The following is a 26,750-nucleotide window of genomic DNA, read 5'->3' as shown; positions in this document are numbered from 1 at the left end:
ATCCTAAGGCTAGGATTTCTACAAGAGCCTCCCTTCTCCCCCTCTTCATTCATTTTACAATGTCAGCAGCTTAATTTTCTTAAACCCTGATTCCATCATGTGGCTCATCAGATGAACACTATATATGGGCTCCATATTGCTTCAGAAGTTGAGAGGGAGAGAGAAAGAAAAGAAAAAGCAGGAGAGTGAGGAGGGAGAGGACAAGAGTATATGATCTAGGCCTGATTATGGGTTATTTGGTTATTCCTTTTCTTTAAAAAAAGCTTCCTACTAGATATTCCTCCTGCCCCCTAGAAATTCTGATGTATTCCAAAGTATAATACGACCTTTTAACTCAATATTAAAGACTTTAAAAAATCCAGTCTCTACCGACCTATCCAATTTTATTCCAATTATTATTACTATTACTAGTAGTGGTATTACAAATGTCCAACCAAAAAAAAAAACAGTCTCTCCTTTCAGATGGTCTCTCCATCCTTCAAGTGAGCCTTACCCAGGCTGGCAATTTCCACCATGCCTTTTGGCAAATCCCAAAGCAGGTTCATCAACTCTTTTAGGGAAAGTATGAACAGAAATACAATAGCAATAATAGATCTGTGACACCGAGACATTAGTCTAATGGGTCTGTAACTCTGGGTCATTAGCTCCTTTTCTTTGTCTGCATTATGTTCTAATGACTCAAAAGAAAATATAGAAAACATTTAACACGTAAAAATTTTAGAATGTACCTTCACGGTGTCCTCAAAATGTAGAAATGCAAGAGGAGATGGCCTCCTTAAGACTAGAGCAAACAGTCAAAGGGAAGAAAAAACAAAGATGAGGACAGAAATGAAATAAGAACACAAAGAAGTCTAAAATGCAAATGGAGACGTGGGGGCAGTACAGACAGAACTGACATTGTGCAAAGTAACAGCCACCCTGTGAGAGACAAACATGAAATACTACACATGCAGTTTTATAAGGCAGATGCAAAGATGAAGATAGGAAAGGAGACGTAAAGGGATCATAGGAGACAAAGATCTAAACAAAGCAAATAGATACTTATTCCACAGGAAGAAATTCAATAGTGAATAATAAAAATGATAAAGGTAAATATTTATACATGGGCCAAAACCAGCTGCCAGAAACAAAAGTGCACTGATTTCCAAGCAAAATAACTAAAAACAGACCCCACCTGTGCCCAAAAAAGTGATTTTATTAAAGTTTTTCAAAACTCATACAACTAATCAGGCAGAAGGTCAGGTTAACTACAAAGCTATCACCAGCCTCAAACCTTTATTTCACAATATTAAACACACAATGAACTATTTCCAAAGTTTAGTGAAGAAAGGGTTGTAATAAAATAATTGTATTCCCAAATTATTGTTTTGTGAAAAAAAGGGAAAAGAAAAAACTGTAAGCTATGCATGAACTCATAAAATATCATACATACACAATGTTCCTTAGGGCTTCCCTTGTAGCTCAGTCAGTAAAGAATCTGCCTGCAGTGCAGGAGACGGGGGTTCAATCCCTGGGTTGGGAAGATCCCCTGGAGAAGGAAATGGCAACCCATTCCAGTATCTTTGCCTGGAAAATCTCATGGACAGAGGACCCTGGTGGGCTGCAATCCATGGGGTCACAAAGAGTCGGCCACAACTGAGCGACTAACACTTACTTATAATGTTCCTTAAAAAAGTGTATATTCCAGCTAATTAAAGATAAACCATAAAAGGGAACACAAGAATATAACAGAAAAACAACCAATTTAATATAACCAATCTAATGCAAATCACAAAAAGCATCCTTGAAAAACAATACATTGTTTTAATATATGGTACTCAAATTTTAATTTAATATTATATCCTTATTTAAAAATAGAGGGATATAATATTAAACTGGGTTCAAAGAAGATCTCAATCTATAATATCAGACTGAATTAAACATTAGGAAGTATAGAAACATGGGATCAGGGTAGGGAAAATACGATGTCACTCTATCATTTAAATTGTACATTCAAAAACAGTCTACATAGAAAAACAAAGCAGACACAAAGGAAGGTGGAATTAAAAACATAACAACAGATCAAACATATCAATCAATAAAACCAAATGGTTTAACTCTTTTGAAAACAAAATAACAACAAAAAATTAAAAGAAAAAACTCTTAGATTAGGTTCAAAAACAAAATTTTACTATATGTTGCTTTTAGGACATACAGTGAAATGAATCAAGAAAATGTCTAGAAATAAAAAGGAAGATCAAATACATCAAGCAAAAACATAAAGAAGAAGGCAAGAAACTAAAAATAATTCCTTAATAAAGTCATTACCTGAGAGTGTTTTTATATTAATAATAGTCATAATCTAATACGAAGTTATAACTGTTAAAACTTTTATACAACAAATAACACCATATGGACATTTCTAACACACACGAATGACAGAAACAAGTTTATCAGGAGACTCAGAAGCTATTCTTATCTGATAATTCTTTCAGATGACATTTAGAATTATTTTGTCAAGTCCTAAAACAAATTCAGTATCTTTTCATCCTAATTAAGTCTGCTATCTGGGAAAATGGGGTACTCCACATTTACTCAAGTCTTCAGTATGCTTCTTGATATGATTTACATTGTCCTTCATACAAATCCTACAGAGTTCTTGGTAAATTTATCCCCATTTTTCCATTTTTTTGTCATTATTTAAAGGTATTATTTTTTAATGTGTTTTATAATTGTTTATTTTGTCTGGTTTGGGTATACCTATTTTGTAACCAACTACATTTAATTACTATTGCTCTAATAATGTTTTTCAGTTGATTCTAAGTTTTAAGGCCCCATCCCCTGTTGGCTCAAATGGTAAAGAATCCACCTGCGACTCAGGAGACCCGTGTTTGATCCTTAGGGAAGGAAGATCACCTGGAGAAAGAAATGGCAACTCACTCCAGTATTCTCACCTGGAGAATTTCACGGACAAAGGAGTCTGGCGGGCTACAGTCCATGGGGTCACAAAGAGTCAGACACAACTGAGCAACTAACACTTTGTATGAAATGACAATATTGTCCCTATCAACTAATATTTATAATTCATGTTTCTCCTCTGTCTTGCTGGCTAAAATTTCCAAAACAATATCTATCATTATCGGTTCTTATCTTAACCCTAACATCCTTCTATCATCCCTGACTTTAAAAGAAATATATATCAATTATATATATGTAGTGTTTGCATACATATAGTGTTCGCAACTGCAAATAAAAGAACACACAACTACAAGTGACTTAAACAATAAGGAAACTGTTGGCTAGTATTATCTGAAGTCTGGAGTCAGGCCAGTTCCAGGGTTGATTAATTCAGCTGCCCAACAATGCAGGGACCCAAGTCCATTTTTCTGTGACTCTCCAAACTCTCCCCTCATGGTTGCCAAATGGCTGCAGCAAATCTAAGCATCACAGTCCTACAAATGATTTCCAAGTCCAGGATAGGCAAAGTCTTATTTTTTTAAAAACCCATTTTTCATTGAAGTACTCTTTACAATACCCAAGACATGGAAGCAACCTAAATGTCCATTGACAGAGGACTGGATAAAGAAGATGTGGTACATATATGCACTGGAATACCACTAGGCCATCAAAAAGCATGAAATAATGCCATCTGTAGCAACATGGATGGACGAGACAGTCACACTGACCGATGAAAGTCAGACTGAGAAGGAGAAATATTGTATGATATTCTTTACCTGTGGTTTACGTGTGGAATCTAAAAAGAAATGATGCAAATGAACTTATAAAACAGAAACAGACTCACAATTGTATATATAGTGATTTGGGTATACCTATTTTGTAACCAACCACATTGAATTATTATTGTTCTCTTACTTAAAGAACAAACTTACAGTTGCCAAGGGAAAGGATGGGAGGAAGGGATCGTTAGGGAGTTTGGGATTGACATGTATATACATGGTACACATCTTGGTCCACTTCCCCACCTTGCTCACCCCTATGCAACTAGTCATCTACCCCAGTGCCCCTACCAAACATATCTACTTATAGTTGCCAGGGGAAAGGACGGGGGAAAGGATAGTTAGGAAGTTTGGGACTGACATGTAAACATTGCTATATTTAAAATGGATAACCAACAGGGATCTACTGTACAGCATACAGAACTCTGCTCAAAGTTATGTGACAGCCTGAATGGGAGGGGAGTCTAGGGGAGAATCTCCCATGGATACATGTATATGTATGTCTGAGTCCCTTCACTGTTCACTTGAAACTATCACAACATTGTTTGTTAGTCGGCTGCTTTTCTGTTTCTAGTGCTTACTCTGGGCTTCCCGAGGGCAGATCCTATACCTTGTAAACCTGCCTACATACACCAAGTTGCCCCAGATCCATAATGGGCTTTCCAGTTGTTTCAAAAAATGATGCTGGTATTGAATGTGTTAAACATTTTATGCATGCATTTGTAACATGGCAAGTACTGTGCAAAGTACTTTATATGAAATGTATTTTTATTTTGTTAATTTATTTTATTCAAGTATAGTTGCTTTACAATGTTAACTTCTGCTGTACTATAATACATTTTTAAAATTCTTACAATATCCCGAGGTGTACTATTATTATCTGCATTTAACAGGTGTGAGAAAAGCCTAGAGAATTTACATAACTTGCCCTAAGTTGCAAAGCTTTTAAGCTGTAGGGCCGGGACTCAAATCCGGAGTCTGATTCCTGATGCAACCTCTAAGCCATTCTGCTTCCTGTGACTCAAACCAAATGAGATAAGCCCAAATTATGTCATGGTCACCTCACACGTAGGTTACTCTCCGTGGAATTGCCAAAAATGTTCTGGCTGAATTCACTGCCAAGGTGTCATCTGGAGAATCCTAACCAGATGCCAGAGGCCATCATTATTCATTGACATTCCCTGATTTTAGAAGGACTGAGAACAAGTTGGATATTTAAATATTCTAGCACAAATCTGCATCGAAATAGGCAGTACACACTGGCTACCCGGCTTGGCCATCCCTTCCAGATCTCAGTCCTCTCACAGAGCCCTCCCTGCATCCACCCGTTGGGGATCACTTGGCCAGGTTCTCAAGAATCTCTGCTGCTGCTGCTGCTAAGTCGCTTCAGTCGTGTCCGACTCTGTGCGACCCCATAGACGGCAGCCAACCAGGCTACCCGGTCCCTGGGATTCTCCAGGCAAGAACACTGGAGTGGGTTGCCATTTCCTTCTCCAAAAGAATCTCAACACACCTCAAAAAGAATGAAACTGAGCGTGGCTGTGTCCATGCCAGTTCCCCTTTCCTTTTATTACAGCCCCAAAGCCTTTAAAAGCCTAGAATCTATTAATGCTAGTTTATAGCAGGAATTCCTACTCATTATTACCTGAGAAAGGAAGAGTCAATTTCATACACTTGATTTCAAAGATTTTATACAATGAAGCCAGAGTCTATTACAGTCATATTGGCTAATTACTGTGAAGTGCAACAGTCTGAAGAAAAAACTATCCAAGCTTAACAGGCCATACCCAACAGAGAACCTGGAGACGTGGGAATAGTTTTTGTCACTTAACTGTAATTTGCAGACCTGATGAATAAAGCTTCTCTTCTAGCTTGCTCTGTTCCCTGAATGCCATTCAACTGCCATGGGCCTTATCTCACAACATCTGTAAGAAAGGGACCACGAGAGCCAGAAAACACTCACTAAAGCTAATCAATATTTAGAAACTGAAAATTAAAAAAAAAAAAAAAAAACAAATAGATGTCAGCATAGACAAAGCAAAAGAGCTTTTTTCCTGTGCCCCCAAGACCTAGTTCTAGGCTAATACCTCTCAGTTTCTGGGATGCTCTGGGATTTAACAGCCACACGAGATACTCAGGCTACCTGGCTAATAAAGAATAGCTCAGTCCTTCCTGTGTCCCAGAGCAGATCAGCCCTGGGCAGAACTCTCTCCCACAGCAGTCAGAGAGGCCAAAGTGAGTCTACTGCCAAGACTGATGCAACTCCCATCATTCCCAGCTCTTCTTATGTCACGGAAACCCCCGTATCATCTGCTGACTACATCAAGAGGCAACCCTGGCACTTCACCTGATGCCCCTGGATTAGAGGGAGAATCTTTCTCTTTCATACACTTCTGCAAAGTAAACTTAGAAGGTTTTCAGATGACTTCATTCTGCAGATACCCAAGTGCCCACAATGTGCCACAGAAGACAGGTGCTGAGGAAATCCAGGCGATGGATAATGCTGATCAGGAGCGAGCTTTCCGGTACCACGATGTAACACAACGTCCTCCACCCCGCCTTCCTGCTAGTCTCTGGTGAAGCTGCCCCACAGGCAGTGCCTTTTAAATCCATGGAACAAACCCGTGAATATAACTGCTGTACCTTCACTGTGACTTGTCACCAATAAAAATTCACTCGTGTGTCATTTATCTGGCCTGTGCTTATAAAGAGGTTCATAGTCTGTTGTGTTAATGAACCACTTTAAAGTCTGAGGGGAGAGAGAAAAGCAATAATTAAAGGCCATTTCACCATCTCAGAACTTCTTTTCTGCTTCTTTCCACTGAACTTTCTAAGACCCTGTGCTAAGTCGCTTCAGTGTCCAACTCTTTGCAATGCCATGGACTGTAGCCTGCCAGGCTCCTGTCTGTGGGATTCTCCAGGCAAGAATACTGGAGTGAGTTTCTGTGCGCTCCTCCAAGGGATCTTCCTGGCCCAGGAATCAAACTCGTGTCTCTTATGTCTCTTTCATTGGCAGGCAAGTTTTTTACCACTAGCGCCACCTGGGAGGCCCTTCCAAGACCCTGAAAGTGAAAGCGTTAGTTGCTTCAGTTGCGTTGGACTCTGTGAGCCCCTGGACTGTAGCCCGCCAGGTTCTTCTGTCCATGGGATTCTTCAAGCTCCATTCTCCAGGGTTATCTTCCCAACCCAGGAATCGAACCCAGGTCTCCTTTATAGTAGGCAGATTCTTCACTGTCTGAGTTACCAGGGAAGCCCTTCTAAGATCTTCAGTTCAGTTCAGTTCAGTAGCTCAGTCGTGTCCGACTCTTTGTGACCCCATGAATCGCAGCACACCAGGCCTCCCTGTCCATCACCAACTCCTGGAGTTCAGACTCACGTCCATCGAGTTGGTGATGCCATCCAGCCATCTCATCCTCTGTCGTCCGCCTTTCTCCTCCTGCCCCCAATCCCTCCCAGCATCAGAATCTTTTCCAATGAGTCAACTCTTCGCATGAGGTGGCCAAAGTACTAGAGTTTCAGCTTTAGCATCAGTCCCTCCAAAGAACACCCATGACTGATCTCCTTTAGGATGGACTGGTTGGATCTCCTTGCAGTCCAAGGGACTCTCAAGAGTCTTCTCCAACACCACAGTTCAAAAGCATCAATTCTTCGGCGCTCAGCCTTCTTCACAGTCCAACTCTCACATCCATACATGACCACTGGAAAAACCATAGCCTTGACTAGACGGACCTTTGTTGGCAAAGTAATGTCTCTGCTTTTCAATACGCTATCTAGGTTGGTCATAAGATCTTATGTGGGTTCAAATAAGGCCAACATTAGTCCCACAGGTTCCTGAGACATGGGTTTTTCAACTTCTTTGGAGTCACTGCACTTTAAGGTTTCACTTGCCGGTATCACAATCTTTCCTCTAACAGACTAAAAAACACTAAATATAAAACAAGACCCCTGTCCATTCAGTGCACAGTGAAGCCGCGGGATCCATACAGGTTAACTCTAAGAACATACCCATCACTGAATTATGTGATAGGCGTTATAAGGCATCCAGAATGTAAGCCAACTAATCAACTGTCTTCAAAATCAGACCAACCTGAGTTTGAAATAAGGCTCCATCATTTTCAACCAGTTTTGTAATCTATGCCTCAGTTTCCACATCTGTAAAATTAGAATAATTATATAGTATATAACACAAAAAGCAACCGCATTAATAAGACTAGACTTTCATAATAATCAGCCCAGTGTCTCACATGTGGCAAGTGGTCTCAAAGGGGAGTAGATATTAAAACTGATGTTATTATTATTACATGAATTATGTTGCAGATTGCTGTCAGGTGCATCCATGTATTTGTGTGACTTGGAACTTGGTACCCTGACTACATCACCTCCGTGTGCTGCAAAGCTGAGGACCAAATCTCTGCCCTGACCAAAGCATGAGCCACCAGCCTGCGCCACTTGCCTGCTAGCCCCTCGCTCAGCACCGGGCACAAGCGGCTGCCAAAAGCTAAACCTTCGCTCAGTTTCCACTGGTGTCATGAATATCCACCGTGTATTCCAGCTGCTCACAAGTCATACTCTCCCCAACCGCACTGGCGCACATCAGACTGTAGAGGCCTGCAGGCTGCCTCCTACAGCTTTCCTGTGCATAATATGATGTGTCCATGGCTCCTCCTCTGTCTCTGTTTGATATCAAGGTTGTGCCAGCCTGAGGCATGACCAGTGAGAATCGGCTCTGAGCGCCCACCCAGTTCTGCTATTTCTGGGAAGTTCTCGAGCCTCGTCCTTTCCCCACATTTCCCAGAGGCTGCTCTCATAGCTGTGGTGGCTCCTGTCATTTTCAGCAACTCATTCCTCAGTGACAGTTGACCCTTTCAGTCCCCCACTGTCACCCCTAGAGCTCAGCTCCTCTGTTCTCAGGATCCCTTTCCTCAACTGATCAGCAGAGCTCCTTTCAGCATCTCGTCTTCCTCAAATCTCTACACAGACACCTATGTCATTGAACTCTACAAAGAGTAGCAGAGCACATGTTCAACTCATCTGAGTTAAATGTGAAAGATGAATAGCTGTCAATCACAGAGTTGGTGGAGCAAAGATGGGGGTTGGGATTCCCAAGCCGAAGAACCCACAGCCTGCACTATGCAGTCTTTTGGCTAGAGAGTAGCTCTTGTGTTCACCACTGTGTCCAGGGCCATAGCATTGCTCCTATCACCTAGTAGGTGTTTCATAGATGAACAAGAGGCCTAAATTGGCTAGCCACTAGCAACTGCGGTTTGTTATAGTTTCTCAGCGTGCAGAACACATGCATCTGCATTACGGGAGGGCATAGGAGTACAGATCAGTGGGACCCTGGTTTAACTAGTGAACTAGAACCCACAAATGAAAATCCCTCTAATCAATCTTATGCAGTCCTATGGACTGAGCTGGAGCAGCAAAGTTCACACTTCTAGTGCTAGTACCTTTAAAGAAATACATTCTACGCACACACTCATACACAATACAGTACATACACAGTAATATTTTTCTACAACATTCTAATACATTTTTCCCCCAAAGCTGACTGCAACCCATTTAACTCCACCACGAATTACAATGTGAAAAACACTGGGTGAGTGTCTAGAGAGGGAGTGGGGTGGTGACTGCTGATATTGTAAAAAGTGGAAAATGTTTAAATAAATCATAGAAGCCCTTGCTAAATTAAAGAGCTTGGTTTTGTGTTGTAAATCATGAGAATTCATCTATCTCATTAACAATTAGATATGAAGAAAAACAAAACCTAGGTCCTGTTGTTGTAGAGATTAAAGTCTCCTTTGGGGGAGGAGTAGGGAGACAAATTATCTGTCAACAGTAGGGACTGGAGAAGGTAGACAGAGGGGACAGCACAGGGTGAGCCCCAGCCTAAAATATTTTGAAAGAAGTTCAGTAACGAATGGTTTCAGACAAGGAATGTAGTCGTCCCCCCTTCTCCACAGTTTCCATTTCTGTGATTTCAGTTACCCATAGTCTGAAAATATTACATGGAACATTCCAGAAATAAACAATTCATAAGTTTTAAATCCAGCACCCTTCTGAGTAGCATGATGAAATCTCGCCATCCTGCTTCATCTTGCCGAGACCTGAATCATTCCCTGCCCACTGTTATCCTGCCCCTTAGTCACTTAGTCGCCACCTCTTTATCAAATCAACTGTCACATTATCGCTGTTTTGTGTTCAAGTAACCCTTCTCTTTAAGAAGGCCCCACAAGGCAAGACTAGTCATGCTGGTCATGCACATGTGCTAAAGAGAAGCCATAAAGTGCTTCCTTTAAGTGAGAAAGTGCAAGTCCTCAACTTAATAAGGAAAAAAAAAACTGTATGCAGAGGTTACTACAATCTGTAGTAAGAACAAATCTTCTATCTCTGAAATTGTGAAGAAGGAAAAAGAAACTCAGGCTGGTTTTGCTGTTGCACCTCAGACTGCAAAAGTTACGGCCACAGTGCGCAATGAATCCTGCATTATGATGGAAAAGGCAATACATTTGTACAATAAGATGTTTTGAGAGAGAGACCACATTCACATAACCTTTATTATAGTATATTGTTATCATTTTTCTTTTATGATTTATTGTAGTTAATCCTTATTTGCCTAATTTATAAATTAAACTTTGTCATAGGTAGGTATGTATAGGAAAAAGGGTAGTACTACGATTGTTTCAAGTATTAACGGGGGGTCTTGGAATGCATCCCCCAGTGGATAAGGGGAATTACAGTAGTTACCTTAGTCCTGGCTCCAAAGTCTTCCTTTCTTTGAAAGGAGAGACTTATCTTGAAGGAAATTACTATAACAATTATAAAGGTCCAGAAGCCCTTCAGAATAAGGAATGACCTGAAGATAAGTAGAAAATAGAAGATAAGACCAGACCCACCCCTCAAGGTGTTGAAGAGAAGGCATTCCTAGAAATGCCAGAGAACCCTTACTGGGGAATTTGCCCTCATTGTGTATGGAGCTGGTCCAACTCTGAAGTAATATCTTGGGCATATTACACTTTAACAGCTTTATTGTGGTATAATTCACTCATGTTACCACCATCCAATTTTAGAATGTATCTCTTCAAAAAGATCCAGCACACCCATCTGCAGTTACTCTCTGCTTTCTTCTCCAGCGCTAACCAACCAGTAATCTACTTTCTGTCTCTCCAGATTCACCTTTTCTGGGCATTTCATATAAATGGAACTATACAGTATGCAGGCCTTTGTGTCTGGCTTCTTTCACATCCATGTCGTGGCATGAAGCAGTACTTCATTCCTTCTTACTACCCCAAAGTATTCCATCATCTTCCACCATGTTTTGTCTAACCTATTCATCAGCTGCTAGACATTTGGGTTATTCCTACTTTGGGCTATTATGAATAATGCTGCTATGTACAAGTTTTTGCCTGGACAGATGTTTTCCTTTCTCTTGGGTGGCTATTCAGAAGTGCAACTGCTAGGTCATATAATAAATTTATGTTTAACTTTTTCACAAACAGCCAAACTGTTTTCCACATGGCTTAACATTTTACATTCCCACCAGCAACGTACAAGTATTCCAGTTTTTCTACATTCTTAAGTATAGTCTAAAATCCAGACTCACATTTATTATGGCATGAAACATGGCCTGAATAAGGTTGGAACTAGCATTTCTGTGAACTGGGGAGTTCCTGTAGCCTTATAATTCATTGCATTCCAAAATTCATGAGAATTTAGAAAAGAAATGATCAAAGATGTTCATTTGAAACATGCCTGAAATCATTTAGTATCAAAATTCAATACCAAAAAACCCTAATCACAGAACATTTGACCAAAATATTTGTCAAAGGAGAGTTATCAAAGAACCATGACAAATAAGAATGTGTTCTGGGAGGACAAAATCCCAACTGTGAACCCAACAAGCCAGCAGAAACTTGCAGAAGGCAGCAACCACAGCCAGGAACACAAAAGAAGGTCAGGGAACTATTTCTTTAAATCTGATGCAATGTCCTATATCAGGTGATGAGCTGCAAAGAGAAGACCCTGCTTCCAGAAAAGGAAAGAAACAGACCTGGCCTCAAGGGGACACAGAATAGTCACAGGAAAGGGCCTGCTGCTTTGAAAACACCAGGTACCTTTTACAAACAGACTCACAAATTCAAAGACGGGGTGGGCACCCAGAGGACTGGCAAGAGCTCTGGTTCAGAGACCACAGAGGGACACAAGCTCCCAGACCCTTTCCACAAACACATTTCCAATCTAGAAGATAACTCCCCTGTCTGGGGCGTGGATCTGTGTCTCTCTAGTATTTTACTGTCATATAAATTTCACTGAATGTCTACAATCACCTCTCTGCACCTACAGTTTTCCTCCTTTGGCGTCCGTGCTAATTCACTTCAGTCATGACTCTCTGTGAGCCTATGGACTGTAGCCCTCCAGACTCCTCTGTCCATGGGATTCTCCAGGCAAGAATACGGGAGTGGATTGCCAAGCCCTCCTCCAGGGATCTTTCCGACCCAGGGATCAAACCCACGTCTCTTATGTTTCCTTCATTGGGAGGCGGGTTCTTTACCCTTTTTGTTCCTAGAGATGAAAACCTAGTAGGACCCATGCTAATTACCGACTAGCACCCTTTCTGGTGCAATCAGCTAAGTGGAGGTTTAGGTACCCAGCTGGGCAGGTTCCAGGAGATTTCCCCTGCTACTTTTCAGTCACTTAAGAAAACAAAGGAGTAACTAAGACTGGGTTACCATGATTTTAAAGCAACCCTATCCCTCCTCCCTTTACCCCTGCCAAAATGTGTAGACTTCTGTATTTCACACTTTTACATCTGTTCTTCTCCAAAAATAAAAGCTGTTTATATTCAAGAAATGATGACTACAATACCAGCACGAGTTACATCTTTAAAATACTCACAGAGAGAACATACATACATATTGTTCAAACCAAAGAGTGCATGCAGTGTCTCTTCCCAGAACAGCATCTGGATATAAAACCGCAGAAGGGCTCAGCAGTGCTTTTATTTATTTGTTCGCATGGAAAGAAAATTGTATTCTCTCTCACTGGTGCTAGAGCTACCAGTTGAAAGAAGAAAGAAGAGGGAGTGGCCTTTTTGGAACAGCAAACACTTGACTTTGACCTTAGGAAACTGAAGACTACCCAGTCTCTGGCCTCAAAGAGAGTCTTAGGAGTTCCAATAGAAAACCACCGTACTCCCAAACTCAAAGGGCTCTTTCAATCATGCAAATGGCTGCAAAGAAGCCATTTCAAATTCACAGTTACTTCAGAGCCTGAGATACCACCAGTACTAAAAACAGCGCTGTCCCAAACTTGATCCCAAACAGAACCTCTTGAATAATGCAATTAATTCACTCCCCCATCCAAAGAGCAATTAACATTTCTGATCTAAATGCTACACAATTCCCCGATATTTTAATAATATTCAAACCCCTTCTGAGACAGTTGAGTAGGCCCCCTTAACTGTCAATATTGCAAAAAACTCAGTCACCTTCATCCAGATATTTTTAATATCCAGTCTACCAATTATTATCTAATCATCTCTTTTTCCTTTAAAATAAGTCTTCCAAGAGGGGTCTTTGAAGTCAATTTTTCAAAAGCATCTTCCCCAGCAGTGAGTATGAAATAAAATTTTGATACATGCTCACTATCGAGTTGTGTACAAAGCTGCCTTAACTACCATAATCGTCATCAACCTTCTCCCAAATAAAAAGACATGTAATATAAACTGTATTATCTAAGAACTGTAGATTAAATAACACCATAGGGCATCTTTGTGGCTAGGTAAGAGTGTTACAAGGAATGTCTATGGGATTTCTCAATAAGGAAACTCTCTAACCTGTCTAGATTCCAAACATCCATTCCACTTTCCAAGTCTCAAAATATAAACAACCCAAACATTTCAGACTGCAAACAAAAGAAAGGCTGAAAGAAACTGTGAATACAAATTTTTTTTTTTTCCAGCTTCTAGGCAAATGTCAAAACCTTCTGGGGCTATAAACTGAATCATACAGATCTATAGGGAAAAACAGGGCATGAACACCAAAAGGATGCATCCTGTTGACTGTGGGTGGTGGAACGGACTTTTTCTGCCCCATGAACATACTTGCTAACAACAACAACAAGTGACAATTCAAAAAACACTCCAAGATTATCAGTTGAAATGGCATCAGTTGATACTTTATACCATTTTAAGTATCCCTTTTCTAACAAACAGTTCATACAAATATAATACAGTATTAGTGTGAAGGGTTTTTTTATTCAATTAGGGTTAAGTTTTAAAGTTCATATTCCTAGAAGTATGTGCTTTCCACAATTCGAAGTTATAAGCCTTAAAAAAAGTTGCAGTTACCTTACGTAAATCATTATTTCCTACTCTGCAACATTTTCAGGCAAACTCAAATTTCTGTGGATATATTCTGTGTTCTTCCAAAGCGACTTGCTTTTAGTAAGTCATTTTATGATTTAATGTATACTCCCATTCATTAGGGGATAAGATTAATGAGGACAGCATTCTCGTGTGTCTTCATCACCATATCCTCCACACAGTAAACAGTGGATGCTCAATAAATATCAATATTAAATGAATGAATGAGCCAACATGAAAAAAGAAGGAAACTGTCTTCAAAACATTTAGGCCAGTGGTAACTGCATCAGAATTACCTGAAAGGCTTCTTACCCACCCGCCACCCCCACCCCTGCCCCAGAGCTTCCAATTCCCACCTCCAGAGTAGGTCAGAGAGGCAGGACCTGAGATGATCCTGAAGCTGCTGAAACGAGGATTTCACTTTGAGAACCACTGTTAAGGCAATTAACCTATCAACCAGCTCTTAGAAAATCACAATGCACAGGGCAGCATTTACTGAGAATCTACCAGCTGCAGAATCCTCTAGCATCTACTGGATAAGCCACACTGGTCCTTGCTCCAAACACTCAAAATTGCCAACACAGGACACACATGCAAGGGGACAATACACAGACATGTGCCCAAAACAGCAAGAAGTCATTACTGCGGTGAGATTCAAGATGTTTCATTTCTCCAGTGCGTTTCTTTATGATGTATCCTACCGTGCAGTTTAATGTATTTTTTTTTCAGATGGAAATTACTAAACCACAATGCATAGCCATTCTCCCTCACACTACCCCACTTCATTGCACTTACTAATGAGAATTTCATCTGAGACCAGGGCATGAAATGTAGTGAAGGAGCCCATTTTAAAGCTTATTTATATCATGAATATTTTAGGGTCTGTAAGGACCAGAGCAATGATCAACACAGTCCTCAATGGTCAGATATCAAGCAGAAGCATTGATAAAGTACTGATATAATCTGACTTTGCTATGAGGTTGAACAAACAGATGCACAAAAGCAATCCAACGGAACCCCAATCTAACTCACCAATTATCGTATAGGTTTTTAAAGCCTAGCAAGCATTAACTTTAAATGCATACTTTTCTCATGACCCTGTTCTGGATTTAAGTACATTTATATCCAGATTATAATCAGAGAGGGTATTTAATTAGATAATGTTTGCAAGTACTTTGAAGATATAAAGTGCTCTATAAATGCTAAATATTATTATTTAAATACAGTTAGCAATTACTGCTTACAACCTATTCCACCCACCACACTGCTATAATTTGATTACAGGCTGCTTAAAAAAAAAAAAAAAAACCTAGAAGTAGAAATGATGAAACCATGTGCATGTGAAGCTCAGGTTTTTATCTTAGGTATAAATAATTTACAGGCATTTTAAATGGAGGATTAGGTTATAAAATCTAGTAAAGAGAGACAGTTGGCCTCCATAAGACTGAGAACCACAAGGTTATGTCTGTTTCTTATAGACCAGGTGGAGAGTACACGGTGGGTGAGACACAGGACTCTATACTTTTGGCTGCCAGTTCCATCTTCCATTTTCTCCACCGTAATCTTAAAATATCTTTAGCCATGTAAAAAAAAGTTTAAGTCCAGATTTTGATTTTAATAACTATCTGGCAGATAAAAGCTTGAGAATGGTTCCTGTTCTAACATGTCTTCCTAGCTTGCCATCTTCTGTAATAATTGCAAACTCTGTGGTCTTCCCTGCTTTCAAAAATGGAGACCTTTGAGTCTGATTCCGTATGCCTTCCAGACAAGTGGCAGATACTTCTCCAAAGAAAATGGCAAATTAAATGGAAACATACCTTACACACAATGTAAAAGAAAATCACTGCTAACCCCCAAGGGGCTTGTACTTTATGCTTTTTAGACAAGAAAAGGCACATTTATTCTAAGCTAACCTTGGTTACTTAAAAAACAGACAATCACAAGGAAGAAATATTTTGGAAATAGCACTACAAAACCAACTATGCTCATCAAAGAGACCGTGTGCCTAAAATGAAAGGCTTCTAGATAATCTGTGAACCCAGGGAGATAATACATCAGATAAATCTGATGTCATGACAAGGTCCACGAGTCAAATTCTGGCCAAGTGAGTTAATATGGGCTCTGGCTTTGGGGAAGATCAGTCGTAAGCTTGGCCATTTACAGGCTTTATGACCTTTGAAAAATTAATTGATTTTTTCCAAGCCTCATCTGTTCATTTGTACAGTTACCTCACAGGAAATTGGGGGATAATTTGACAACATCAGGAGCCTTAAAGATCATTTATAACTTTCACCGTAAGTTTCACTTCTAAGAAGTTATTCTAAGGAAACAGAGATGTCTAGAAATACTTATATATTAATATAAGGACTGCTGCTGCTGCTGCTAAGTCGCTTCAGTCGTGTTCGACTCTGTGCGACCCCATAGACGGCAGCCCACCAGGCTCCGCCGTCCCTGAGATTCTCCAGGCAAGAGTACTGGAGTGGGGTGCCATTGCCTTCTCCAATATAAGGACAAATAACTCTAATGCATAATGTATTAAAATAATGTGTACAAGGACATATATTTGGATGTTTGATTATCCAAGTACTACTTACAAAAGCTGAAAAGTTTAAAATAACCGTAAGTTTCATCAATAGGAATTGATTAAATATTTTATGATGTATCCTCACAGTAAAATGCTAAGTAGTCCTTAAAACACATGATTAGAAGTTTGAACACTCACTGAATATTTGAAGAAATTAAAAATTACATTCTAAATTTTTAGGCATGATAACAGTATTGCAGTTATGCATTTTAAGAGTATTTATCTTTTGGAAATGCATACTGAAATATTTACAAATGAAAGGGTATGATGCTTCAAACTAAGATGGGGGAGGAAGTGGATAGGATGAAGATTAAATAAGATTGGATATATGTGGATGGCCGTAAGTGGGGGCTCATTGTACTAACTGCCTAATTTTTAAATAACAATCTTACTTAGACTTAATTCAGACTCCATAAATTCACCCTTTTGAAGTATACAAGTGGTTTTTACTGTATGTGCAGAGTTGAGCAACCATCACCACTATCTAATATTTAATATTAGGACATTAACAGTCACTTTCCACTCTCCCTCTCCTCCAGCTTCAGCAACCACTAATCTACTTTCTGTATCTATGGATTTGTCTGTACTGAACATCTCATATAAATGGAATCATATACCATGTAGCCTTTTGTGTCTGGTTTCTTTTGCTTAGTCTAATGTTCATCCATGTTACAGCCTGAATCAACACTTCCTTTCATTACCAAATAATGCCATCTTATGGATATAATGCATTTCATATATATATTCATCAATTAATGGATGTTTAGGTTGTTTTAATTCTTTGACTATTATGAATAACACTACTAAAAACAAGTTTTTGTGTGTTCATATGTTTTCATTTCTCTTTGGTATATACCTAGGAGTAGAATTGCAGGGCCACATGCTAACACTCTATTTAACATTTTGAGGAACTGCCAATCCGTTTTCCAAAGGAGTTGTACCATTTTACATTCCCACAAGCAATGTATGAGCATTCCATACATAAGTTTTTACATAAACTTTTACATAAGTTTTAAATTCAACATAATTTTTTAAACTATGGTATAGGAAAAAATTAATAGTGTGCAAAAGGGCTGATTATTTTTTAAAAGTTGCAGGTAATATATACAATATGATCTTAATTTTTAAAAACTACCTATTTAGCTATGCATAGGGAAAAACTGGGGCTTTCTGGGTGGCGCTAAGTGGTAAAGAATTCACCTGCCAATGCAGGAAACACAGGTTCGATCCCTGGGTTGGGAAGATTCCCTGGAGGAGGAAATGGCAACCCACTCCAGTATTCTTGCCTGGAAAATCCCATGCACAGAGCCTGGTGGGCTACGGTCCATGGAGTTGTAAAGAGTCAAACATAACTGAGCACACACAGGGAAAAACTAAGCTATGTACTAAAACAACATGTGGTTACCACTGGGAATCATGAATGATTTTTGCTTTTTTTCCATTTTCCAAGTTTTCTGCAATGATCACATGCTTTTAAAATGAAAACAGTGAAAACCTTTTCTTTTAATATTTATGTAAATCTTTTGGCCAAGCCACAAGGCATGCAGGATCTTAGTTCCCAGACCAGGGATCGAACCCTGGCCCCCTGAGTGGCAGCATGGAGTCTTAACCACTGGATCTCCAAGGAAGCCCCTTTTTTTAAGAAACGCTTTTTTAATTAAACAAACTTTTAACAATTTAGCAGTCTTTGCTCCATTAACAGCCTACATTATCCAGAGGTTGGAGAACCAGAGGTCATCCAAGTGGGATTCCTAAGAAAACCAAAAGTACACACTGCTTTCATGAAGCTTGCTGTCTAATAGTAAATAAAATCCAAGACAGAAAGCAGTGATCTAAAAAAAAAAAAAACAGGTATAAGCTCAGTTCAAAGAGGATTTACAAGTCAGAGGGATAATTTCTATCTGAAAGAATCAGGGAAAATTTTGTGGAAAAGGTGGTATTGGAATGTTGGATGTTGGGGTAGCAGGTACAGAAAAAGAGAATAAAGTAGGCAATTGCTTAGAGAAATAGCAATAACCTCAGATATGCAGATTACACCACCCTAATGGCAGAAAGTAAAGAGGAACTAGAGAGCCTCTTGATGAGGGTGAAAGAGGAGAATCAAAAAGCTGACTTAAAATCCAGCATTCAAAAAACTAAGATCATGGCATCCGGTCCCATCACTTCATGGCAAATAGACGGGGGGAAAGCGGGGACAGTGAGAGACTATTTTCTTGGGCTCCAAAATCACTGCAGATGGTGACTACAGCCATGAAATTAAAAGATACTTGCTCTTTGGATGAAAAGCTATGACCAACCTAGACAGCATATTAAAAAGCAGAGACATTACTTTGCCAACAAAGGTCCATCTAGTCAAAGATATGATTTTTCCAGTAGTCATGCATGGTTGTGAGAGTTGGACTATAAAGAATGCTGAGCACTAAAGAATTGATGCTTTTGAACTGTGGTGTTGGTGAACACTCTTGAGAGTCCCTGGGACAGCAAGGAGATCAAACCAGTTCATCCTAAAGGAAATCAGTCCTGAATATTCATTGGAAGGACTGATGCTGAAGCTGAAGCTCTAATACTTTGGCCACCTGATGCGAAGAACTGACTCATTGGAAAAGACCCTGATTCTGGGAAAGACTGAAAGCAGAAGGTGATGACAGAGGATGAGATGGTTGGATGGCATCACTGACCTGTTGGACATGAGTTTGAGCAAGCTCCAGGAGTTAATGATGGACAGGGAAGCCTGGCGTACTGCAGTCCATGGGGTCACAAAGAGTCAGACACGACTGAGCAACTGAACTGAAAATCACTGCAGACAGTGACTGCAGCCATGAAATCAAAAGATGCTTGCTTCTTGGAAGGAAAGCTATGACCTAGACAGAGTATTAATAAGCAGAGACATCACTTTGCTGACAAAGGTCTGTAGAGTCACAGTTATGGTTTTTCCAGTAGTCATGTACAGATGTGAGAGTTGAACCATAAAGATGGCTGAGTGCCAAAGAATTGATGCTTTTGAATTGTAGTGCTGGAGAAGACTTTTGAGAGTTCCCTGGACAGCAAGATCAGACCAGTCAATCCTAAAGGAAATCAACCCTGAATATTCACTGAAAGAACTGATGCTGAAGCTGAAGTTTCATACTTTGGTCACCTGATGCAAAGAGCCAACTTACTGGAAAAGACGCCAATGCTAGGAAAGATTGAGGGCAGGAAGAAAAGGGGGCAACAGAGGATGAGATGGTTGGATAGCATCATCAACTCAAGGGATATGAGTTTGACCATGCTCCTGGAGATAGTGAAGGGACAAGGAAGCCTAATGTGCTGCATCCCATAGGGTTGCAAAGAGTCAAACATGACTTAGTGACAAAACAACAAACAACAAGCCCCTAAAGAGCATCCATGGGGAGAAGGAAGCTATGCCCTGTAGCAGGTGAAAAGGAATGGTTGTTAAACTGAGGGGCATGGTAAAGTGCCCAGTTGAATTTTAACTGGTCTTGATGTAAAGAGTTTAGTCTTTGGTCTGTAGACTGTGAGGAGTCAGGGAAGGCCACGAATAAAAAATACTCAGTCTGAAACTGTGCTTTTAGGAAGACTAACATGGCTACAGTGTACAAAGGAGACTAGCCAGGAGAGGGCTGGTGGTAAAGACAAGAGTGCTGCCTAGGAGAGAGGAACTGCAGCAGGAGTACTGGAGACAAGAGGACCCATGCAATAGATATTAAGGAAAGATTTTTAAGGTTGGGGTAAAATAAAACATGTTTTGAGAATTTCCAGGCACCCCCTTGAGACAAGTGGAGACAGCCTGGGTATGCAAAAAAAAAAAAAAGTGGTTAGAGAATCATCTTTCTCTATAGGGAAATAAGCTTCCAACCAGAAGGGAAGAAATTATAAGCGGAATTCATCCAACATTTTCTATTTAAGTCTTCCCTCTCTCTCCACTAGGAACCTTATATTTATATGTGCAGAATAACATCTCATTCAAAAATATCACCCAGATTTTCTTGGAATTCTCAGCACACTGTTAGTTCAGGCCCTGTTCGCACAGAGCTACTTTCCCCACAGAAATGGAAAAACCTATCTGACGTGAAAGCATCTTTCAGACACAGGACATCCCATATTCTATGAGACACAGAGACTCAGCATGATTCTGTCAAGCTGGACATAGACGCCATTATTCGATCACAGTAGCTCAAAACTGGGTGAGTCTTAGAAACATTATCACTGAAAGAAGGAATGGTGTAGAACAAGAAGGGCAAAGAAAATTAACTGCAGGCCAGAAAGAAGAAAGGGCCAATGGGCAAGACTCAAAATTATGAGGTATCAAAGAGCCCTACAGATAAGGGGGGAAATATGATCTACCCATGAAGGAAGAGTGTTGGGTATTCTTTCAACAACAAAATGTTTCATAACCTCCTAACCCGCTAATTAGGCAAACAGCAAGCCATGACTTACATTAGGTTTTGTACAAAGATTACTCTAGCTAATAATGGACACTGAAAATGGTTATACATATTTCTCTGATGTTCTGATAACTACCAATACACCCTACTTTATTATGAGGCAATGTCATGGCAAAGAAAACACCTGTTTAATACCACAGTACATGTATCTAATTTAAAAACTGTTATGCTACTATCATTTTAAGATACTGTTACCAATTCATGCAACTTTACTAAATTCTCATTTAAGACCAAATGTAAATAAATACTCTGGGATAATGAATTACCAATGGTCAAGATTTCTCTGACCAAAAGGATTTAGATACTGGATTAGTGCTGTATCATTTCAGGCACAGTCTCCCTCCCCCACCCCACCCACACACAAACTTTGAAAAGGCACAAGCACAATAAATATGTTTTTATTTGAAAAATGTTTAATCCATAAAGAGGAGAAAAAAATTTTTTTAAAGAAAAGCTTTTAATGAAAGATGCTGATACTTGCTACTGGTTTAGAAATATACCAATCTCCAAAAGCTTCTGGGCTGAAGTCACCTGGAGCAAAGGTCAACCCAGGCCATCAGGGGATCGGATATAGGCCATGAGAGGTCAATATAAGGCCATACTAGTACATTAAAAGGAAAAAGAACTCTCAAAATTCCCATATCTTTTTCTCAGGATCCCTATTACATACAATCATTGGGATCAAATACTGGTGGAATCAAGTTTCCCATAAAATTCTATGTAATCATGGAATAGCATATTTGCGTAATGCTTTACAGTTTTCAAAGCACTGCCATAAATACTTTATTGATGAAACCGGTGTATGAGGAAGGCAAGCAGTTGTGATCATTCTCATTTTTAGTTAATTATGGATAAAGGACTCATCTAACATCACAGAATTCAGTAAGACATGGGCATAGAACCCAGCGCTCAGTCCACTTCACTCACTCACTCATTCATGCATTTATTCAACTAATTGGGACTATGGATTTTGAAACAAACAAAACCTAGCCTCTGGCCCCACGGAGTGTACAGTTTAGTGACCAGGTAGAAAGAAAACCCTATATGGTTTATAACACAAGTGCAAAAAGTATAGCAGGAAGAATGCATGCAAGTCTTCCAGATGAGGACAATTCTTAAATCTAGGTTTCGATGGAGAAAGAAATAGCTAGGCCTAGAAGGGAATGAGGGGTAAAGGGAGAAAGACAAGCAGAGGTCATCCAATTCTGTTCAAAGAGAAAAGTGAGTGCGAGTCCTGGCAGAAACTTAAGAGTATGAAGTCAGCAAAGACCAATCTTGGCCTTGACTGCCTTACTCTGTGGGCCAAGCTAAGGACGGCCAACGTGCTCAGATTCAGATATATGCTAATCTCCAAAAAGCTTTCTGGGCTGACCTCACCTCCTATGTAATAAAGCATACTGGTTCACATTTCATTTCTTTTAATACTGTCATATCTTGAAGGAAGAATGACTCAAGCCTTGCATTTGAATGATTGTTTTTTGTTGCCTATGTATGTATACACACATTTCATACACCCACATGGATCATTTATATCTGTAATACTATACAGAATATAAGTATCCCCATACATTATACAAAACATACATAAAACCCTATAAACCTTGCACACAGAGACATTTGAATAATGTGTATTTCTAGACTGACCCCAAGAGATACGTTTAGATGGAAAAGGGTTACGGAGACAACCATCTGTCCTAGATGATTCAGTCATTTGCCTGCTGAGGAGAAACTGAAGGGAGGTTGGGCAAGATGAATTCCAAAGATACCTTAGGGCTCCATGGTTTAATGTTTTATGAACTTATCTGCATGAAGCAGTTTCTCTAATTTTGATAAATAAAATCCCATGACCCTGGTGAAATAATCTCTCTCTGCCTCTCAGCAGAAAGTGTAGCCACAGACAGTGTGACCTATAGAAAAGAGCATTGAATGAGAAGTCAGGGAACCTAAATCCTCCCCAAACCATCCTTCTCCACCCCCACTCACTACACCTCCAAACAGGAAAGGGGCTGTATGACCTTGGGCAATGGACTTCACCTCTCAAGGCTTCAGCTTCCAGAGCATTAAATGAAAGGCGTGGTTAGGTGTTCCACAGTTCTCTTCCAGCTCTAAATCTGTGAAGCCATTCCCTTCCCTCAAGACTTAGCTTATCTTTAGAGCTCTAAAAATCAGGACTAATAAAACTGGATTCAGATCACCTCTTTTCTAACCATCCTCTCTTTTCTGACTTCTTAAACCATCCAAATCTTGCATAATTTAAGTCATCAAGGCTGTCGCTTGGTGCTCTGGTCTAAATTTGCATTGTTGCTATTTGGGGAAAATTTAGACTGGGTCCAATCTGGGATCACTGACTGAGAACAATAAAGGCTTCTCCAGACAGGATCTGCTTTTAATGCATTGAGCGCAGAGTTTACAAAAAGGGCACTGATTGTGTACATTAAAGAGCCACCAAAACAGCAAGAGACTGGTGAGGCTGCAGCAAATTCTCCTAGATGCCACTGACCTTGGCTGCATTTCAGGGGTCAGGCATTCCCCAGGAAGTTCTCAGCAGGCAGGCCTTCCTGAGGATTTAGGAACAAATGAGACCTCTCATCTATACATGAGCCCATCTCTCCTTATCTAGGAAGACAGAAAAAGATGGTCTGGCCTCTGATTTTAGATTACCTCTGTAGCCTCTGGACTCAACTCTGGATCTGCCCAGCTCACCTACCACCAGACCTCCAGAATGCAATTGTCCCCACATCTACATTTAAATCCTCCAGCCAGCAGTTCCCCATCTTCTGAACGAGCTGGAAGCTGGAGCCCTCTCTCTTTCCACACCTCCTGCAGGCAGAGACACAGTGTCAAAGCACTGAAGCCCAAGCCAGGAAGAGAAATTTCAGTGAATTGTGAGAAATATCTTTTCTTAATAGTGATCTAAGGAGCACAGGTCTCCCATGTGTGAATCACACTCCATGTCGGCCGTGAGCAAGGTGAGCCCTTGTGGTTGCTCCTAAGCCTGCGAGCTCTGTGCCTGGCATCTGAGAAAACCTTCCCCAGGAAAAAGCCCACAAGAAACACCTCTAGATCAAGTCCAACTTAAAATCACATCACAGCGCTATCCGTTAGAGAAGCCGATGCTGAGATTCCGGCTCAGGGAAATCTCAAGTCTTGCCCATTGTTCATACTCCCCCTCCCCATCCCCTCCCCTGCTTTGCCACTCTCCTCTACCCAGAAGTCTGGGCCATCCATCCACCTGATTAACCCGCTGGCAGCAACTCCCAGCGCAGAAAGTAGGGCAAATGAACACACAGTCTATAAAGCAGGAAGCCACACACTTGGCCAAAGCACCCACCCTGTTACCCAACCCCCACCCCTACCCCAGCTGCCCAGGGGGCCACGGGTTCTCACTGTGGCATTTCAGTGCCAGGGAAATAGACAGCTTACTGTAATAACGCATGAATGAGCTTTTGCTACCCAACTATCAAAAAAAAAAGCCATTTCCAATGGCATCTCTGTTTCTTCTCAGCCCCTTGACTGCCTCGAAGAAACCTCACCTCTGAGATGGAAGGATTAAGAAGAGGAGAGGGAGTTAAAAAGAGGGGGGTAAGCAGAGACGGAGAATTAACGAGACTAAATAAAAAGTACCACTTTGACCATAAAGGTAGTTCTTAAAAATAACCGTGGAGAAGGAGGCAATGTCAAGGAAAGTACGGAAGATTCAAGTACATAATCCCAAGATTTAGCATCCATCTAACAATGTACTCCTCAGGAGGGCGTGTGAACTTCCAAGCTTCACCCCTTCTGTGTCTGTGTTCAGAGCCACCATCAGTTCCGTCTCACCGACCCTCCTTGCCTCAAGTATATACAATCGCTTTTTTTGGTGGGGCGCGGCGGGGGGGAGGTCAAGAGAGGAAAAAGCCCTTTTAAGATGGGTAGACAATCCTTCTCAGACCCCCGGTGCCGCTGCCACCCCCACCCCTCACCCCCTTCCCGGCAGGCAGCATCTAATTAATATGGCAAGAAAGCTCAGCCCCCTTCCCCGAAGGAGTGTGCTGGGATTGGGGGGTGGGGGTGGGGAGGCATCGAGGCGGTACTGGGATTCCTGGTATTCCGATCCCAAAACAACAGCAAAATGGATTCTCTATCAGTGATGTCTTAGTCAATACAATGAAACGGCGTCTGAGGCAATTCACGTGAGGGTAAATTAAACCAGGGGGGCTCGGGGCGGAGGGGGGAGGGGAGGCGCGGTGCTTTACAAAGGACTGACCACAGACACAAACACACACACACACACACACACACACACACACTCCCCCAGGAGTTCCGGTCTGATTGGGGAAAAGCAGAGCACAAACACATCCCTTTCACCTGCTTAAGTTCATCCATAAAACTGAAATGTCACAGCCACAAAGTCAGAAAGCACAGGCAGGGCTGAGTTAAAACCATAAATAAAGGTGAGTGGCAGACCGGCATTTCAGAGAGCGCTGAGAGGGAGTCCGGGCGCGAATAGCTGAAAAGGGGGAAGGGGAGGCAGTTGCCATCTACAAGACTGGCACAGCAAGAGCTGCCCCCGTAGAGCGGCAGGTTCGGCTTCGTGGAGCCAGCCAGGCTCACAATGTCCTCTTGCAGGCTGATGGAAAACGTGAGGCGCCAGTGCCTTTATTCACGCTGTTGTTATTCTTTTTACAGAAAAGGACAGTGGGGTCTAGAGCCTTGGCACCGGGGCTTATGCACACACACACACTCACACACTCGAGCCTTTCATTTAATGCTCTTACACCGGTCTAAGATGAAACTGGCATAAGCTCTAAGGGTTTTCGGGGGGAGGTCTGGCTCCCACCAAAGGAGGACACGTACCGCACAACCTCTGCGGTGGGGGCTAAGCCTAGAACACCTCGGCAGCCCTTGAATCAACACGAGAATCCAGGTTCCCTCGCGTGGCATTCGCCTGTCTCTGCCCACCAGCCCCAGCCCCAGTCCACGCACCGAGCCCACTCACTCTGACCCAAAACACTGGAAAGAAATCAGAAAGCATGTTCCGCTCACCCTCAAAGCAGAGAGATCTATTTCATCCAAGCTGCGAGCCGGGGAGTCGCTCGCCATGTCGACTTCTTCGCGGGAGAGATGGACCAAAACCACCCCGAAGCTATTCCCTTGGAAATTCCACCTTGGTCTATTTCACTCGCGTCCTCATGCGGCTGTCGCGCCAGAGGCCCGGGGCCCAGCCTCCTCCGCCCACCCCGGCTCCCACAGCGCCAGATCGAGATCCTCCGAGCGTCGGTCCTCCGGGTCCGGGAGCCCAACCTGAGCGGATCTCCAAGCCCTGGAGCCGCGGTGCGTGTGGGCTGCGCGCCCTGATCGGCTAAGGGCGCTGGGGCTGCGTGGGTGTATTTAAATGGGACATGCTTCTTTGCTTGTGCGTGGATGGCGGCTGCATTGGCTGTTATAATGAGACACATCAACTCCTCCACTCAGCTGGGGGGTGGGGGTGGAGAACCACACAGAACTGTCTATCACCGCTTCCTGGGAGGAGTAAAGCGAGGTGGGGGGGGGCGGGGGGAGGAAAGGCAGAGGAGGCGTGGTCTCCGACTGGGGAGAGGCCGCGCTTCCTGACCGGGTCCCTCTGCACCAACGTGGATGGGGGAGGGGCGCACACCCTTTTA

General features: G+C 41.5%; 1 protein-coding gene across 9 annotated transcripts in view; it reads right to left on the bottom strand.

Moving 5' to 3' along the window:
- The window catches only part of TNIK (TRAF2 and NCK interacting kinase), a 406,980-nt gene extending 380,416 nt beyond the window's left edge, over window positions 1-26,564 (bottom strand). For 4 of the 9 annotated variants that reach the window (XM_005905573.3, XM_070373297.1, XM_070373257.1 and 1 more), the window contains exon 1: window positions 26,134-26,563. In XM_005905573.3, the coding sequence (XP_005905635.2) occupies window positions 26,134-26,190 (57 nt within the window). In that variant the 5' untranslated portion in view covers window positions 26,191-26,563. Of the gene's footprint in view, window positions 1-26,133 lie in introns of all 9 variants that reach the window. The other 5 variants (XM_070373248.1, XM_070373278.1, XM_005905574.3 and 2 more) reach the window with 3 other exon arrangements.
- Window positions 26,565-26,750: the final 186 nt, after the last annotated feature.

Source organism: Bos mutus, chromosome 1 (assembly GCF_027580195.1).
Source record: "Bos mutus isolate GX-2022 chromosome 1, NWIPB_WYAK_1.1, whole genome shotgun sequence".
Taxonomy (NCBI): Eukaryota; Metazoa; Chordata; class Mammalia; order Artiodactyla; family Bovidae; genus Bos; species Bos mutus.
Note: the sequence above shows the minus strand (reverse complement) of the source record. Positions and strands in the feature narration are given on the sequence as shown.